The sequence below is a fragment of the Myiozetetes cayanensis genome, unplaced genomic scaffold (assembly GCF_022539395.1).
Source record: "Myiozetetes cayanensis isolate MyiCay16 unplaced genomic scaffold, myiCay2020 scf5-8, whole genome shotgun sequence".
NCBI classification, from domain to species: Eukaryota; Metazoa; Chordata; class Aves; order Passeriformes; family Tyrannidae; genus Myiozetetes; species Myiozetetes cayanensis.
The window spans coordinates 58,132,071-58,148,514 of NW_026087742.1; the positions used below are offsets into that span (position 1 = coordinate 58,132,071).

At 35.5% G+C, this 16,444-nt stretch overlaps 1 protein-coding gene across 3 annotated transcripts in view; it reads left to right on the forward strand.

Moving 5' to 3' along the window:
- The window catches only part of AKAP11 (A-kinase anchoring protein 11), a 41,651-nt gene extending 26,254 nt beyond the window's left edge, over positions 1-15,397 (forward strand). Inside the window, exons 8-12 of one of the 3 annotated variants that reach the window (XM_050332353.1) lie at positions 1,892-2,047; positions 4,833-4,946; positions 5,692-5,738; positions 6,481-6,641; positions 11,038-15,397. In XM_050332353.1, coding sequence (XP_050188310.1) covers positions 1,892-2,047; positions 4,833-4,946; positions 5,692-5,738; positions 6,481-6,641; positions 11,038-11,184 — 625 coding nt within the window. In that variant the 3' untranslated portion in view covers positions 11,185-15,397. The remainder of the gene's footprint in view (positions 1-1,891; positions 2,048-4,832; positions 4,947-5,691; positions 5,739-6,480; positions 6,642-11,037) is intronic. The other 2 variants (XM_050332354.1, XM_050332355.1) reach the window with 2 other exon arrangements.
- The last annotated feature ends 1,047 nt before the right edge of the window (positions 15,398-16,444 follow it).

Genomic DNA, 16,444 nt, shown 5'->3' on the forward strand with positions numbered 1-16,444 from the left:
GTATTATATCAACATGGTTATGTTCCAGTAGGTGACCAGTAAGTGGAACTTATTATTTCAACTTGAAAATACTACTTGCAGTAAAGAATACTAACCCTTACAGGTTCTGTTGATCTGTGAGCTGTGACAGAATCCAGGTTTGCTCCCTATTTGTATCTCCTCTTCAGCATCTGGTGCTGGCCTAACAAACCATCGCTTTGTAGTATGAAGGCATAATTTTGTTAATGGCCGTGCTGTGATAGTTTCCTTATTACTGGAGGGGAAAAAAAGGCCCAGCCTGTTACTTTAAGAAAAAAACCAACTTACTAAACCACACTTTATGTTATAGAATAGTAATACAATAAATTAAGGAATTGACTTCGAAATTCTTGTGTGTTTAGCAAAGGATAACATACTGTTTTCCTTTAATAGGCCTATAAATAAGAAATACATACCACAATAAATTTGTGACAAACAACAACCATTTCTTAAAGCAGACTGTGCAGTGATCAAAGTGAAATCTCCTCTTCAGGCCCCAGAGCAATCCTTACCATGTTGTATTTTTAAATTTGAAGTATTTATATTTCTGCTGTGTGTTTTTTTGAGGGCCATCATGATGGACAATAAAATTGATTATTTTGTGTCCAGTGGGTGAAGGCCACAGTGGGACTGAACTAGATTTTTCAAGGTTTGATATGAAACACATACATACTAGCAGCATAAAAGTGCTCATGAGATGTATATTTCAGTCTTTGCACAACGGGGTTGAGTCCTTGCTCAGTGTGTGACAAAAGAGAAAGTAGTCATGTGGTGATGTTTTTCTATACCTACGGTATCAAAGATGACACTTCATTAAAAAATTGTAGTCAGAATATGTCAACAGCAAAATGCAGGATACAAAGAAATGTTGTTTATTAGTAAATTTGTGACAAGGAGGTGATATGAGAGTTTTACTGTGACAAAATTTTTAAATGTTTTTTACGTTGTCATCTAATGTGTGCTAGGTAATTCATATGTTTCTTGATAAGCTGCCTTGTGTGATGTAGAGAACTGCTTCTAGTGCTGGTATAAACTGTAAATAAAAATAGGGAAAAAATGACCTCTGTACTACCCTGCTGGGTTCCAGTTCAAGCTACATTTTTGCTTCGTATGTATGTAGATAATCACAGTTTGCCCATGAAAGTTAGTTCATAACTGCGTGTTCTCATTTTGTAAGTGTTTTTGTGTAAAGAAGTTTGAACTCCTTAAATCAGTTTTTTGAAGTATCTTCTAGAGACTACGTTTTATGGACTATGCTTGATTGATTGTTTTCTGGATAAAAAAATGAAACTAATTTCCTGAGGGAAAAATTCTGTACAAGCCATGCATTGCTACACTTTTCTTGAAGGAAGAAGACAAATCTTTTTCTACAGAAAAATCTTTTTAAAAAATGAAATCCTAACATTTTAAACACCAGCTCATACTTAAACAGTTTGCCTACAATAGCAGACCATTTAGCTGCTTGTACCAAAAGCAGACCAGGGAAAACAGCTAAACTGTCCTATGGTGAATAAGTTCAGAAATGGTAAATCTTCTGCTTGAAAAGTGTACCTTGATACACAGTCTGCAAGGCTATAATACCTTCTGTGCTTTACAGCAATAATCTTCCAAATGAGAGAATTATTTGTGCCGCTCCCTTAGACTCCTAGTGAAAGCATTCCAAATAGCAGTCCCTGACCTAAGCCTGTTGATGTTTCAGATTGATTTGGTTGCTCCATTCTTGCGTTGAGGATAGAGTACAAATTAAGGGATTCCCCTCCTTTTCTTTTTCCTTGGAATTTAATGGCTTTAAAGTGGTGTTAATTTGCATTGAATGAACTAACACAGATCAGCGTGACATGCAGTGATGTTTTTGTCTTAAATTTTTGTTTAGCTCTGTTGGAAGAGAAGGATTTCACTCTGTTGAATCTGTTGTTAGCCATCAGATGAGTCTTAGTATTGGTGATGATAGCACTGGGAGCTGGTCCAATCTAAGTTTTGAAGATGAACATCCTGATGAGAGCAGCAGTTTTCTTCACCTGAGTGACAGGTAACTATAAACATGTTAGTGTAGTTAAACAGTTACCTTGACATCAAATAACTTGTCATCAAGTGGTTTTCTCCTGGAGCTTGGGGGAGAAGAGGTTTTGTCTTCAGCACAAAATGACTTTTTTATTAAAAGTGGCTCTAATATTACGGTTTTGTTTTCTTACGAAATGTTGTTGGCCACGAATGTTCTTATTTTAAAATATGTGGCGTGTGTATTGTCATTGATGTCAGGGAGTCACATCAAGTAAAACTATACATATAAGATTTAAGTATTAGCAAAAGATGGAAGCATTTTAAAAACAGCATTTTTTAAAATTTTTATTTACCCTGTGTAAAATACAACCTGAGAGTACCATTTATAAATTGTGCTCTAAAATATTAAAATGTAATCGTAGAGAATGCATTGTATATAAATTCATTTATTCTTGAAAATAAGTAATACTTGCTTAATTTGCATGAGGAGCTTTTACAGCTGTTTTTGTCTTTTTTGGTACTGGTATTTATAAACTGCTCTAACTGGTATAGGTGGAATATGTCTGTACTGCTAACCATGGGCTTGCAGATGTGTGACACTGGAACTTACCTTTCAGGGTAGTAGCTTCTCACTGCACTTTCCCTGGCTGATTGATAGCTAACAAATATTAAAATAGGAATTCTAAAATCTGCAGTGTCTGCCTGTTGCCAGGGAGAATTGTACTGGGAGTTGTGGCCCTAGCTTCTATGTAAGAAATATATGAGGAATGAGTAAATTTAGTTTTTTATGATTGATATCACACTTATATTGCTGTAGAAAGTCCATCATTTCTGTTGAAGAATAGCGGAAGTGGGGGAGAGGTTTATTCTTTAGTTAGTACTTCCAGCATCTCTGAGGTTAAAGGAAATATGGGAGATGTTCTTCCTTACGTAATACACAAGTAGGTTATTTGGTACCAAAGTGAAACTACTCAGTTAATTATTTTTCTGCAATATTTTTCATGTTTTGCTTAACTAAATAATTTAAGCCAACCACTACTATAATTTATCACTCATAGAACTGAATTATTTTGTAAAAAAATACATTAACTTAGAGTTACTTTAATAAAATATTACCTGTTGAATGAGTGAAAATGAGTTAGACTTACTTGAAGAAATTCACAATATAAGGAATAATATTCAGCATATTGGCAGTTAAAAATAGAGAATAAAATATAGGTTAGTGGATAGCGGGAAAAAAGGTATAAAAAAATTGCTGGACCTGCCATATCTATGTTGTGTATGTTATTTGTTTATCATCCCCAAATTAGATATAAATGAAAAGAAGGTAATTTATATAACTTGGAAGAAAATCTGTGGCTCATTAGAGGAGGAAAGACCTAAATTAGCTCACAGAAGGGGAGGCATAATTAGATAGCGAGGTGTTGGCAGGAGAAACTAACATATGCAAATTGATCAGCTGATTTTACAGAACTGACTGTGGATTGGTAACAGCATGTGTGTTCATTTGTGTTGCTGAGGTTTAGCAGGTGGAAATGACAGGATCTGGGGTTATTACCCTGAGTAAAAAAGATACTGGGGGAGACTTGTAATAAGAAAAGATTCAGAGAAGTAGCCAGCCCGGCTGGCTACTAGTGCCCACACAACCAGTCACTTGCTCCTCCCGGGTGGGATGGGGCAGAGAATTGGAAGAGTAAAAGTGAGAAAACTCATGGGTTGAGACAAAGACGGTTTAATAAGTAAAGCAAAAGCCAAGCACAAAGCAGTATAGGTGATACTGTTATCGACAAACTCTTAAAAAGATATTAGTCTCTTGAAATGTTCCTTTTCACTATTTTGCTGTTTGCCCTGAGTGGTATGAGGGGAAAAGAGCTTCAACAGTCACAGAAAACTTAGGTGAAGAAAGCATCTTCTTGCAGCAGTTGTTCTGTGGAGAGTTACTTCATAAATACTTCTCATACCATCTATAGTAGACAATCTAGCTTTCCCAAATAATGCTGGATATCTGGTAGTCCTGTTCTTGGAAAGCTTCCAGACATGCTCTGTGGGAGGTATGAAGTTGAGGAACAGAGATTTAATCATATGAGTAGCTCAATCTTATACGTAATCACAGGCTTAACAAACTCAGCTATTTATAATGAGTAAAACTAATGAGTGTAATGGCATGGTCCATTTTTTCAGTTCTTTACAACGGGTTGAATGTAGTTGTGGGATAAATGAGTTTTATGAACTGGAAGTGAAGTAATCTTTATAATATTTATATTTATATTTATATTTATTTAGATTTATAACTCCTTGCCCCCATTTTTAAAGGTTCCACTTGCAGAACAATATTCAGAATTGAAAAAAAAATTATTTACTATAGGAATTCCTTCTCATCAGGCTGCTGGATTTTTGGAGTGAGTTGGAAGGATTTTGACTGTGCAGTTGTCTTCACAGTGCATAATTTTATTAAAGCTTAGCTAATCCTTAAGCAAATACTGCAGTCGTAATCCATATTTCTATAAGTAATCATTTTGAAGTTGTTGAGCCTGTGTAAGTGATGAGTAATATGCTTAGACCTGAGGACAGAATTCCTGCTAGCACTGATCTGGAAAATTAATGAGTACAAATTAATACTTTCACCTGTGTGCTGAAACTTACTAGTTCTGCAATATTATGCACATTGCTGCACTGAGTAGCACTGACAGTCAGGTTTGTACTCTGTTCCAGCAAACCTGTTTAGGAAATTTCAGTGCTCTTGCATTAAATGTCTTGACAAAACAGTTGTAAGGAAAATGAAGGTTCTAGTTTGAGCTATTGTTCTTTTCTAGTTCAGCCTTGTTCTCTTCTTCTCCTGGCAGTAATGGTAACAGCAGTAGCTGGAGCAGTCTTGGTTTAGAAGGGGATATGTATGAGGAGAATTTATCCTTTCCAACATCAGACAGGTTGGTTGAGTTGAGAAATATAAACCAGATGGGTTCCTCATAATTAATGCATGAAATAATCATTTTGGAAGATAAAAATACAGTACATTTTTTATGCTGATACATTATTCACACTCTTGTTGCTTAATCACAATATGATTTTTTCATTAATTAATCCATCCTGAATGATTAAATTTTGCTGTGCTAAACTGATGTTCTGCTTGCAAAATGAAAGGTCCCTTTTCTGCATGTTCCTGCCTGCAGTTTTACAAGTCTTTAGATTTAGTTTTCTTTCATGCAAACTAGAGCTTGCTTCTTAGAGGATTTCTTTTTTTTTTTTTCTTTAGCTTGCATAAACTTTCAAAATTGCTTAGTAATTGATTTTAGTAGAACACTTATGACTTACAGCTTTGAGTAACCTATAACTATTCATACCTGTGACATAAGATGGTTCAACTTTTTCACGTAAGAAGCAAAACTATTAAAATCAGGGTTTTCTTCTTATTTTTAAATATCTTCATGTTACAATCCTTTTTAACACCCGTCTCTTGTTTCTCTCTTCTCATTTTCCGAAGTGTGAAGTGGATGATAAACCTTTTTCTGTTGTGGAGTGGTTTGAGAAGCAAAGCTTCTTTTCATGATCATTCCTTAATTCTTTTATGATTTTCCTGTCTTTTAAACTTAATTACAGTTTAGGATTTACTACATTTATTGTGCATGTATTGGATTGTATTCGTATTTTTGTTTGTTTGCTTTCTAAATACAGTGATGGAACAGAAGATAAAGATGAAGATTCCAAGGATGCTGTAGAAGGTAATGTCAGTTCCAGCATATACTACTGTTCTTGTCCTGTGCACTCTACATTAATTATTTTATTATTTGCTTTTGTAATCTGCAAAACAAGGTAACAACATTATTATCCCTATTCATCATAATGGATGTCAGCCAAGTGTCAGAATGTATTGTTAGATTAATACCCTGCGTACAACTCTTAATGCACTGAAATTTACAGCCTTTGGGAAAGGCTAGTTTCTGATGCTCACACAAGCTTAATAAAGGTAGGGAACTCTGATCAGCTTGAAAGCATAAATTCATGTGCACAGAATAACTTCTTTTTAAAATACTTTTTAAAAAAAAGTGTAACTACTTCTTAAAATAAAGGAGACATGGGAATCATCTGCATGGCTCTGTTCGAGATGCTGAAGAAGTTATTCAAACTGGACACATTAACCTTGGGAGAGAGTCATGGGAAACAATGAAAAAAACTTGTATTCGAGGAATATAGCCTTTGCTATATTCCCTTTCTTCTTAGTGAAGTATATATGCATTTTAGTTTAGATATCTTGTAATACTCAGCTATGTTTGCACACAATAAACAGTACTTTGTTATGTGAAAGTACTGTAACACTTCAGACCAGGCATGATTTTTTTTCTTCCATATTATCTGTGTGTACTAATTTGAGGTTTTTAAGCTAGTAGAGTCTGTAAACAGTGAACTACAGAGACTTTTTTGAAACAGAGATACAGATTTGATGATTTTTATTTTTAATGTTAGGTTTGGAGCAAATCCAAAAGACTTTATCAATAGCGAATATTGATCTGGAACGAAATCTAGTGGACCCCCAGCTCAGAGCAGCGCTCCAGTGGCTGGCAGCTTCTGAAACAGAGGTGTCTGATCTTCACTTCCGTGACACTGCCTCAAGGGAGTTTGTCTTTGTAAGTACTCGGGTTTGATGGGTGGTGGGAAAGGGAAAGGATTATCTGAACTTCCACTGACCAATACACCAGCTGCTACTACTTCATTTCCTATTCACTGTTGAGGAAAATGGTTATTTAAATCCTGAGAGGTCAAAATGGAACAGCCTGGTTATAGAGCCTGGTATATACAGGCTGTGTATATACCGTACATTAACCAGTATTGTCAAAGCTGAGTTAGCTTGTTTCACCAGTGGTTTACTGCAAAAAGGATACAATTAGAGCATTTTTGTTTGAAAAAACAAACCTTGTTGAATATTGTATTTTTTCAAGCATTTTTTAACTTAATGTTTAATTGTGTATAAATTGAATCTTTCTGAGAACTTGGTCATGCAGATTAATTTCTAACTTAATATATTCTGCCTAAGGGGTTTTCTGCTAGCAAAGACACATTTTCTTGTTAGAAAAAGGTTTAGTTTCTGAGTTAATATTAAGTATGTCTTTATTCTAAAACCAAACTTTATAACTGAAACCAAAGCTATTAAGGAAGAAGGCTCAGTAAGATTGCTTTATTCTTAGATGCCTTTATTTTGGGTTTATAGATTGAATTTATTGTGACCCAAGAGAAAAAACGTAACTTTAAAGAATTAGGCTTTAGCAATTTGTGTCTCATTGGGAAGGCTCAATATTTTGGTATGCATATTGTCCTGAGTATTTCCATCACAAACATATAAGAGGAACTTATTCCTGTAAAAATCATAAAAATTACTCTTTTGTGTCTGCACACCAAACTGCACGTGATAATCTGGAATTTATTACAGTCAACATATATTTTTTATATTCTACCAAGGAATTACTTTAACATTAACAGGCTATTGAAAGGCTAACTTAATATATATATATAAGCATTGTCTCTAATGATGAGGTTCACAGGAACAACAAATTATCAAAGAGTTATGTTTTGTGGTCTGCTGATATGAAAAAGCATTAATGTGATACCATTAGTATGGTTTCAATAATTAAAATCTTGGTGAAACCGACTTAACGTGCATATCAGTATATTAAGGGAGGAAAAGCTTGCTCTCAGTTCTGAAATTTAGTTTTGAGTCTTCAGCTTGGTGCTTTTCAAAGCTCACATCGTTTCAGGAGAAAAGGGGAGTGACTGGGAAGTAGAGTTCAGTATGACAAAACAGAGTCCCAAATTTAGATGGATGTGTGCACCTATGGTGCTTAGTTACTGTAGACTTAAAAATGTGAAAGGTGGCCAGTCCAGATTGTACCTGGTCTGAAATGTCCTGAGACTGGCTTCTCCTTTCTAGCCCACAGAGACAGTGACAATTTGGGGTGTTTTTTTGCCTGTGTAATTGTGTGGTATGTGTGTTTGATTTTGAGATTAGGAAGTTTTTATTAGAAATAGCCCAGAAAATTAGGAAATGTTTTTTGGGCATGTAGAAATATATCCCCTGTGCTCCTTTCTCTGGAGGTTGGTATGTTTGATTTAGAACTATTTCTGGAATATGCTTTGTTGTATGCTAGTTCTGACACTTAGAGTGAACTTTATGATTTCATAAACTAGAAGGCAGTTTGAGAATACTATTCTCCATGTTTGTGTTATTTGAAATTGTTTGTTTTAATCCTTACCTTTGTAAGTTCTTCTTCTGTTACGGTTTATAAGTACCTCAACGCAAAGAAGAAAATTCTTTACTTTTTCTGTTCTCACATGCCTGGCCCAGCATTCCCTGAAGTTTTTTTGATGGGAACGCGTTGGGATTACAGTGTTTCTTACCTTGTGAGTTTTTTTTGCCATCTTTTGAAGATTTGTTCATCTGTTTCATGCTTGTTTTATGCAGTGTTGCAAATACTCAGGTAGGATAGTGGTAGGACCCACAAGTGTTAATTTTATTTTGTGTGTGTGAGAGAGACCTGTATCTTACACTGCAACATAATCCATAAGCCAAAAAGTAGAGGGTAGGTGCCACTTTTTTCAATTTTTCCTCAAGTGTCTCATTCTTCTGCCAGCTCTGAGTTAACAGATTGCAAAGCTGTGATGACACGACTTGAGCCAATGCTGAAAGACATACAGGAAATATATTATTAGCTGGCTGTGTATCTCAGCATCACTCCAGCTGCCTTAATAAAAGAATTTACTGAGAAGAGCATATCCTGTTTTCCTCCCCGGGGACAGGGAAGGATTACCTGTGTATAATTCCATCCCATTTCCCAATTGGAACTCTCTCTGACCCAGACTTAAAACCCAGGGTTTTAAGTTAAAGTCATTCCGAGTTCTGTCACTTGTAAAGCTGAGCAAGCACCTCCAGAGGGCGCTGCAGCCCAGCGGGAAGCGAACCCAACCCCGCTGTGCTGGTCCCTGGCCAGCTGTGGGCTTTGGGGCAGCTCATGGGTACCTTGGGAAGTTACCTCAGTTATGTGGGGAATGAACCCGGGCTTTAGATTACACTGAAAGCAGTAATTTTCAGTATAAGCAGTTTGGTGAGTTCTGGAAGGGAGGAAAGGCTTGTGTTAGCTGGTCACGGCAGGGTAACGAGCCACTGGTGTGATGTGGCTGTTTAAAAGGCAAAAATACTTCTGGCACATAACAGGCAAGGTATTACTTGCTGCAGCTTGATATGAACTCTTACTTAAGGGTACATGTTATGCTCAACAAAGCAGAAAAAAGTTAAATACGTTTGTTATGAGCCATAACAAGAAACCAGTAAATTAGAGTAGATAGTTCTTGACTTCTTTGAGAAGCCTGGCAATGTGGATATGCAAGTGCCTGGATTGAAAAAATCTCATATATTCAGTTTTTAACCAGACTTTACCTAGCTGTTGTAAGATTCCTGTTTTGACTAAACTCTAATATTTCACTTGTCTGACAGTAAGAAATAGATTATTAATCTGAAGAAATAGTGGGATTAAATTCTGAACTCTAAATTAAAATTTAGGTGCCCCCACTGTAGTTTTACCATGGTGGAATCTTCTTTGGACAAAAGTTTTATACTGTATTTGCTGAGGTAGATATTTGGACATTAGCCAAATTTTCCTCTGGCAGAGGAAAGAGAAACGACCATTCTTTTATAAACCAACAAACATCATTTATAAAATTGCATGTTTTAGGCTATAAAACTCTTATTTCCTGTACTCTCCTTTAAAATTCACAGAAATAGCTACAGATTTCAGTCTCTTTCTTTGTAGAAAAGGTGTCTTTTTTTTTTTTTTCCACTGAGAAAAGTCTAAAGGTTTCAGAATAAATTGCGCTCAGGATTAGACAGGATCTTTTTTTGCTTTTTCAAATTCATTGTTTGCTCAAGAAGTTAATTGTTTTATACATGTTTTTATGTCTACATTCTTTCCACCAGTTCCATCACCTGCCTTCTTGCAGTTGGAACATCATCTAGGTGAAGAAGCAAGGAAAGATTGTCTTCCTTTTAATTTTCAATAGAATTTTATATTGCACTCTGACAGATCTCACAGTAGAAACTTTATGATTTTTTAAATTTGTAGCTGTGAAAGATAATTCTCTAAACACTGTTTATAATTTTTTTAAAACTTAATATATAGAATGTCGTGGTAGGGGCTATAAAAGGCCGTAAAAATCTACAGTTCCAAAGAGTAAGTAGAGCATTTAAACTGTGTTTACTAAATGCAGCATTGACAGGTGTCCAGAAAATTACAGAGAATAAAGTTTGTTTGTGTGGGTGTTATGTTTTTTCATTTGTTTTGTTTTGGTTTTTGTTTTAACTAGAAGTTGTTTGGTTTTTTTACTCCTGAGCAAACTGGCAAATTCATTCTTTCCTTAGGGTAGGATTTCATACATATATAGCTGAGCTTGACACATAAGAAGTGGAAGATTTTTTTGCTTGGACCCTGGGCAAAAAAAAATGTTTTCAGTTACACTGATCTGTGCTCCTGAGTGGTAGTTTAAGTTAATTGACACCTTTCCTCTTCCCCAAGATGTTATAATTTCCCAACTCTGAAGACACTGTTTTCATTGAGGGTAGCGTCTCTGCCACCCAAACCACACTATATGTTGTGAAAGGAAAATCCACATCCTTTTATTAAGACTGAGTTTTGTCTTTTTATACATGCGTTATTGGCATGGGAGGGGTGGCAGTGTCTTAATCTTGTGTTCAGAATTTCCTGTTTTCTACAGTCCTGATGAACCACAGCCCTCATACCTGTGGCACCACATAATTTGAAAATGTTGCTCCCTCCAGGAGAAAGTTTTGTGAAAACTGCCCTAACGAAAAGTGCCTGGTTCTTGTGGAAGTTTTTGTTTTTATAGGTGTGGGGATAACGATTAACTCATTACAACTGATCTCTTATGACCTAATGTTTCAAGAATAACTTCTGTAACTGTTCATCAGGATGTCCCAGTCAAAATATTTTGTTTTGTGTTGATCTGTCTCCCCTTCAGCTTTCCAGAAGACTGCAAGAAAGAGACTGGAAAGTTGGAGATCTCTTGCAAGCAGTGCTGAAATATTGTGAAATGATAGAGAAGGCATCTGATGGAGAACAAGCTCCAAATAAGTCTTTTGTCGGTTGGCTTCTGGAAAATGTCTGAAAGGTCCAAAGATGCAACATTCTTCACTTCATTCCTCGTTTGAAAGGAGATAGAAAGAACACAGATGTGTAATTAAAATTCAACTAGTGAATGTTTAAGTAATAGTCAGCAATTAAAAGACTTGGAGGTGAAAGTCAAAATAGCTGTGCTGTGCTTTGTGATACCGTGCACATGGTATGTTTATTCAGTCCGTAATCGGTATTGTCCACTCACGCATAACTTGTATTTACTGCTGTGTTCAGACCATTGAAATATTTATGAAAACATCCCTTGTCTATGATAGTAGTTCAGAGGAGGCAGTCTCAGGCATGATGTTTAGGATTCCCACTGTGCCAGGATAGCTCTTTTTTCCACTCCTGTGTGTGCTATATTCACAGCGTGACTGAGAGCACTGATTTCTGCAAGGATCTGTTCTGCAAGGAATACTGTGCTGTAGACAATGGAAAAAATTACCAATCTTGGCCAGACCTTAAGTGCCCAAGAGCACCATTGCCAGGAAGAAAATTGTGACCTGCCCAAGGAGCCCCTAAATAGCCACCTTTATCAGTTTTAAGTTTATGCGAAGGTGGGAGAGTCTGCTCTGAATTGCTGAGGTACAAATACATATTCCCTTTTGTTGACTACTATAGAGCTGATAACTTCTGGTAGAAGGGCAGAGTGAGTAGTTGAACATAATTTTCATGCATAATTCTTCAGCAAGGTTTCCTGCAGCTTTCCAATAAAATTAAAATGCTAAATTTTTTACTGAAGCTTTTGTATGCAGATATTTCTATGACACTGATTCTGTGTCAAAGAATTTATACATTAGTCTCTCACACAGATGTGTTAAAAGTAGCAGATAGAAATTTATGAGGATTTTGGCTGTCTTTTTGACTAGTTTTAATTCTTTATTTCTTAGCAGTCACATATGAATTTTCTTTTCAGTAATAAAGATAATTTTGTTACTCAGTAAACATGTAAGCATTTAGCAAAGAAAGCTAATTAAAACATAAAGGGGAAATTTCTTGCAAATTGAGTTTTCATTTTAGTTAACTACCTTCACTGAATTTTTTTTAAAGGGACTTTTAATCGAATATTTTTAGCAGCCTCATCAGGTTTCTCACCAGTGCTGCTGACTTGCCTTTCTGTCTGAGGGGAAATCTGGACCTTTACATACCCTGTGGTTTGAAAATGTTTTTTTGGGTTTTGTTTTTTTTATATAGCCTTTGAGAGAAAAAGGCACGTGCTGGTAATTACAAAGTTGCCACCTCAAACTTACAAAAGAATCACAGAGCCTTACGTATTTTGGATGAACAAAAAAAAAAATCTTTAAGGCTTTTTCACAGAAAAACAGGCTGTTGATATGGTGTACAAGATTGTTATCCCAAACAAGGAGGGAGGGAGAGAGATGGTCTCTAAATCTATTCCTGAATTTGAATGGTGTATGTACAATTCTGATTTCTCCTACCCCATGAATTACTATGAGGTGTCACACTGGTAAAGTCAAGACTACTCTCCTTGGAATGTTTTCATGTTTCAGGAGGGCATTCCGCTGGCCTTTTTGTAGAGATCTGGTTTGTTTTTGTCTTCATTTGTCATCTGGATTTCTGCCTTGGATCTCACAAGGTTCTCCTTTCTCACAGAGCTAAAGATGTTTAATGTTTTTCTATGTGCACATGCATGTATACACACGTGCATACACAGATATGTCTGTATATCTGTTTGTGTATGAGATCTCACCAACGTGAACTTTAAATGCGAACTTTTGCCACTAAATTAAAATTCTGTTACACTCATAGTTTTATTACCTCACTTTGTGTATCATTTCACTGATGGAAAAATCTATGTATGCCATGTGACAAAAAGACCAAAAACTACTTCAAGGTCTTTTGTTGCAGGTAATAATGCCAGGTGTCAGGAATGATTTTTCTCTAGAGCCCAAAGCAGGGCAGGTGAAGTTATCTTAATTCCTGTGTTTGGAAGATGGGCCTAGTAGCAAATATTTTTTAAGAATTGTACAAAAGTTATCTGGATTTTTTTTTTCCTCCTCCATCCCATACTCCTTTCTTTTTTTTAAGGTTGACTTTCAGTGTTGTTTTAGACAAAAATTTGAAACAATTCTCTGGCTGTAACATCTTCCCTAGTACAAATTTACTTTTAAAATTGAAATGCCAAGAAAATAAAATACTATAAGCAGTGCCTCGAGAGTAAGTTTTGCTCACCAAGTGGAATTTCAAGATAAGAGGATACAGTAGTAATAATAAAGTGTTTCTGCACATGTCCAAATTTAGAAAGGTATTGAAGGTATTGTGAATGCACAGAGCTGTATATTTAAATAAAAACCACACAACAAAACACAACCAACAAAACAACACCACAGGAACAGCCGTTTTTTAACTCATTTATTCAGTATGTTGGAATTTATAAAGTTGGTGAAGTGTTTATTCTTTCTAATTACTTCTGTGGAGAAGGGCAGAAAATTGTGAGATTCCCAAAGCTTACAACTGTCGAGAAAGTTAAATAGACAATAGTTGCACTAAAATTATTTTTATAAATGGAGTTTTGTTTTCAGACTGGATCAAATATTTATGTAACTATTAATTGGTGTTATATTAAGGAAGAACTTGTTTTATTAGCCTAGTTTCCAAATTTACATGAGAAAAATGTTGTAAAATACTTCATTTTTACTGAAAACAAGCAAAGAAGCCAAACCAGTTTTCTATACAAATTGTTTTAAATTCGTTCTGGGTGACTTGACTTTTCTCCTTGAGTATGAAATTAGGAAAACATTAAACTAGCCTGGCAAAATTATTATAATTTAATACTTTTAATAATCTTTGGAAAATCTTATTCTGACTATATCTAACTGGTGCTGTCTGCCATATTAGTGAGAAAGCTATTCTTTGCTAATGAGTCTTAAATTATGCTATTACTGAGTTTGTTTAAAACTCCCGACCACAGATACAGAAGTGTAAGTGAAAACATGTAAAAACATGAAAGGCCACATTCTGGTCCATTTAAAGAAGACAACTCTGGTTTATAAACAAACATAGAAAGGTAGAGTTTATTTCATCTTGCATTTTTCCTGTATGGGAAACCCTAGTAATTTAAATTTTAAGTTGAGGAAAGTATATCCAATGATGTTATTGTTTCAGAAGTCACCCAAACACTTCATAAATATATTTGGTGTTCTGAGAAATGGAAGTGTTGGGATGCTTTGTAAGATTCTGTGGAAAAAAGCACTTTGAAAATAGTCCCTCTATAAATTAACAATTAAAAGTTGGCCATATTTAAAACAAGTTTAAGCATTCAAAATGGGGTGCATAAATAATACAGATGTATGCATAAAGCCTTAAAATCAAACAAAACTCAAACCCATATGCTAAAATTAAAGAGGATTTGTTGTCTCAAAATAAGGATGTGAAAATATAGCTAAGATGCGTATTTGAATGCAATTTCTGTAGTATCTTTGTTCTTGAGTTTTAAAAGGTTGTGTGAGCTTCTTAGAAAAAACCCAGTCAAAACTCAAAACCCCAGCAATCCACATTCCGAGACTAATTAGGTCTCTAAAAAATGTTATCAGGTTTTAAATGTTACGTTTTCCAACATACCTTTGGGACCTTTTCTAAGAACAACCACATATTACTGGAGATGGGAACACAGTAAATAATAAACCTGGTCACCAGCGTAAACCCCTGTAGTTTTAGACAGTTGATTAGCAGTTTAAAGTATGAGATTTCAGGAATGATTTTTGGTGTAAGAATTTTGGCTTTTCAGCAAGAGCCTCTGCTGTCAAGCATTTACTGTACTTGAGCTCTGAAGGGGCAAGTACAGAGCCCAGCCACTGTAGTCACTTTATTTTGCACCATCTTTGTACATTCCTGTTGTATAGCTGGAGTTGTAGTTTTAGAGGGCCTTTGTTCTGTTTTAATGTCTGAATAGTATTTAATACTAAATTTTATTATAATTTGCTGGAACTGCTGCTTATTTGTGCAGTGTTACAGTAATTCACAGCCCAGTTAGTGATGCAATTGTATACCAAAAGCAGTTTGAGTAACTATAAATGTTTATGTAACTGTACTCAATGAATATGAAGGTCTTGTACTGTATAATGCTGACAAGTTTTGCCATTTTAGTAATTTAACTATATTCAGTTTTCAGATTATGAACTCCAGGTTGCACTAAATTTGTCCTTGTTTTAGCAGTGGCTTAAAATAAAACACATTTCACTGGCTTGGAGAGTGCTGTCGTTTCTTGTAAATTCATGGAATATTATTTTTCTTTTCAAATGACACAGCTAAGACTAGTCTTGATCAGTGGTTGTGTGAAGGCACTTGAAGAATGGTATAATAAATAATGTATCAGTAGATGGCATACTTCTTACAGAATTAAATTGGTGTCCAGCAGGAAGCGAGAATGCCGTTCTCCTGTCTTTGATTTGGAAGGTAAACCCATTGTTCCACTTACATGCAGTAAAGTGTCACATGGACTCTAATGTCAACACAAGTAGGATATAATAACCAGTCTAGCTCAGCCTCATCTTGCCTGGAAGCTAGGTTAGGAAGGTTGCCTTGATATTTCTGTGTGGACTGAGGTTGGACTTTGGCACCTTGTACAGCATTTGGAGAATTGGTTTAGAACCCAGCTTGAGAGTCTTCTGGACAAATGAAAGAATACACTGCTAATGAAAATGTATGAAACATGACGTTACATAGGCTTCTTCAAAATCCTCAAGTGTTTGGCCGTGTGTTGAAATGTACCAAACAGCATATTGTCAAGCACCCCAAAATAGTAATGCTGAGCAGACATGATGTGCCCAGGTACCAGTTCTAAGATTTAAAAGTACTGCCATTGCAAATAGCTGTCGTAATGCCCTTTGATGTATAAGTTGTGAATCTACTAATCTCAGCTGGGCTTCATTTCAAGAACTAGGAAATTTTCGCTGAAGTTATTTTAAAAATAGTAAGCATGAGCAACTGTCCCTGATTAATTTTGCAGTGCTTGTTTAAAGGAGGTTTCTATAGTATATGGAGACGACTTTCAAAAGGAGCATTCTTTTGTGTCATTACTGTGTCTGGTCCAAAGATTTTTTTGTTTGGGTAATGCCTCATGGTCAGTCACATAGAAATTATATGTTAATTGAAGCAAGTAAATAATTATTCTTATTTTTTTGCACTGCCAAAAAAAGACAAGTAGCAAGTTTGGGAACAAAGAAAATAAAGATTTTTGTAAAGGGAAAGAAGAGGATATTCATGTGGAAGATAAATCTGAGCTTTTTCCT